This window comes from Capsicum annuum, chromosome 8 (genome assembly GCF_002878395.1).
Source record: "Capsicum annuum cultivar UCD-10X-F1 chromosome 8, UCD10Xv1.1, whole genome shotgun sequence".
Classification (NCBI taxonomy): Eukaryota; Viridiplantae; Streptophyta; class Magnoliopsida; order Solanales; family Solanaceae; genus Capsicum; species Capsicum annuum.
In genome coordinates this window covers 146,437,853-146,440,437 of record NC_061118.1, presented here as the reverse complement: position 1 = coordinate 146,440,437, position 2,585 = coordinate 146,437,853, and the positions used below count along the sequence as shown (strand labels likewise).

The following is a 2,585-nucleotide window of genomic DNA, read 5'->3' as shown; positions in this document are numbered from 1 at the left end:
AAAGTTTCCATTTTTTTATGCAAGAAAAGATCAAGATAGAAAGAAAATACTACTACAATTACTTCTCCATTTTGTGCACTTTGGTTATATTTTAGATAATTTTATATCAAGTTGTATATTTTTGTTATTTTTTCTTCTTCTTCTTTTTTGTTATGGCCAAACACCTATAACAAAGTCTCCTTGATGCACTTGAGAGTAGGCGCCCACTTTTTGGCCTAATGCTTTTTGAATTTCCAAATCCCAATCCTTTGTGTCTCCGTCTCTCTCCGGTTGGGTTTCAAATCAAACAACAAAAGTTAAAAATGCTCAATTACACCCACTTCACTCTCCCATCCAATCTTCTCTCTTTCTCTTTTTGCACGTTCCCATCTTCTTAAAATCCAAATCTGTCATTCATAAAAATTGCACATTTTACCCATCCAACAATTATAGAATAAACTCCGAAGATTCGATAAAGACCCTTTTGGCTTCTACTGGCGGTGATACCGTTAAGCTATTTGACCTCTCTCTAGAATCCCGTGATCCCTGCATTCTTAGCTACACTCCTTCCCCCGGCTTTCAAGTCAACTCCGTCAAGTGGAACCACGCTAGTTAGTCAAAATTTTTGTTTCTTTTACATTAATTTCAAGTATATATATATTTGCAAAGTGGATTTAATTTTTATTGTAGATTCGGTGGTGGCAAGCGCTGTAGCTGACAAGAAGATATCATTGTGGAGGAAAAATGGATAGAGTTTGGGGACTGTACCAATGGGCGGCACTGATGGTGCTGATAATATCGAGGTAATTTTATTTATTTTTTGACTTAATGGCTGCAAATTTAAATGCAATATTGCAATTTAAGATTATTTTGTATCACCAGCAACTGCAAACTTTACAAGTTTAAACCTTTTGTTTAGTTTAATATTCAATTATGTTAACTACTTTGTTGTCATGTTATCAAAATGTAATATTTCCTTAATTGCCAATTATTGCAATGGATTTTGGCACAACATTTTTTTAGAACGGTGAGTTTTGAGAGTTAAGATATGTTGGATTGCAGCAGCTTGGACCAACTTCATTTTTATCTCTATTTGCTGCTGAAATTTACCAGAAGATTGATTCTTTCATATGATAAGTTTTCATTTAGAATGCACATGACAGGTCTCAATGATGTTCTGACATATTAGAGAGATCTATAAAGCATAATAGCATGCTGACTTGCATATTTCAAAAAAGGGACATTATAGCACATTGAAACTTTTCTACACATGGCTAGACTGCTTTTGCCAAATACATTTTATGCAACATGGGTACTTCTGATTGTGCTCATAATACCAAAACAAGGACAGACTAAAGGGGGAAAAAAATCCGAGCCGATTCAGGTAGTAGCAGATTCAAATATTGATTTTTTCCTAATATAGTAATTTCAAATATTGTTCACGTATAGTTTCTTTGGGATTTTCATCTAGTGGTAAGATCTCAACAGATGATGTGTGTGTGTTAGGTGCACATAATGGGTTCGAAATTGTTGCAGATAGAAATCTGGTGTCTAAGTGGAGAAGGAAGATGGTGGGCCCATTATCTACCAAGTTTTGAACCATTCACCACGGACCCTTGTGGAATCGAAAAAATGTTGATTTTAATAAATTATGCATGTACCATCTAATTCAATCTTTGATAGCCATGTATCATCTAATACACTGATAGTGTCATGTAGATTGGTGGACGTTGCACTGATTAGTGGATATTGCACTCAAATATTCTTCAATAATTACTTTTCTATTTTCCCTATTTTTAGTGTATAAGGATAAGTTTTTCAAATATAGTTAAGAGTAATAAAACACCAACTAAAAGTCACGGTTTCAAGTTCAAAGAAGAAAGGCATGTTCAAGACATTGTTTGAATCATAATAATTTTGTTAAGAGGAAGCCAAAATGATGTCAGTTTTGCTAAATTAGAAAACTGTGTTTGCCGTTGGCTTATAAGAATACTATAATTTGTTTTATCTACTAATCAAAAAAGAGTATTGTACTTTACATCTTTGTATATTGAATGCGTTTGTCATAGATTTTTGTGTTCATCACTAGGTTTGAATGGGATAGAGATAGGGTTTTGATAGTGTATAAAAAATGGATCCCTGATTATTCGATTATCCTGGTTCGGGAAAAAGTTAGCTTCCTATCCTATACCTATTACCTATCATGGGTCTTCAGTATAAGTGTTAGAATATGAGTAGGAATAGGAATTGTATATAAAATCCTACTTAGAAAAGGATTATAATATAGTGTCTATAAATAGGGACTGGATGTAATTATGTAAACACACCATTCAATAATATTGTTCTCCATTAATTCTCACATGGTATCAGAGCATTGGTGAGAAATATCAGAGAAAAAAAACCTCAGTCACGTCAATTCCGGTGACTGATTTGCATCATATTTAATTTTGTGGGTTGTGTGAAAAATACACCACCACCAAGAGGATTGAAAAGATCAGGCGACAAAAACCCGATCAAAATCATAGAAAAAGTACCAGCCAAGCGCCAACCGGAATCCCATAACAAGCTATGTACATATGATTTGTATGCACCAGCTTGAGGGAGAG

At 34.0% G+C, this 2,585-nt stretch overlaps 1 protein-coding gene and 1 long non-coding RNA gene across 2 annotated transcripts in view; one reads left to right on the top strand and one right to left on the bottom strand.

The window, feature by feature from the left end:
• LOC107879748 lies at positions 1 to 1,749 on the top strand. The gene is made up of 3 exons (XR_001677105.2): positions 1 to 590; positions 670 to 782; positions 1,516 to 1,749. It is a non-coding gene; the product is annotated as an uncharacterized LOC107879748 (long non-coding RNA).
• Positions 1,750 to 2,473: 724 nt separating this feature from the next.
• The window catches only part of LOC107839273 (protein NEDD1-like), a 1,543-nt gene continuing 1,431 nt past the window's right edge, over positions 2,474 to 2,585 (bottom strand). The window contains exon 4 of the mRNA XM_047395541.1: positions 2,474 to 2,545. Coding sequence (XP_047251497.1) covers positions 2,474 to 2,545 — 72 coding nt within the window. The remainder of the gene's footprint in view (positions 2,546 to 2,585) is intronic.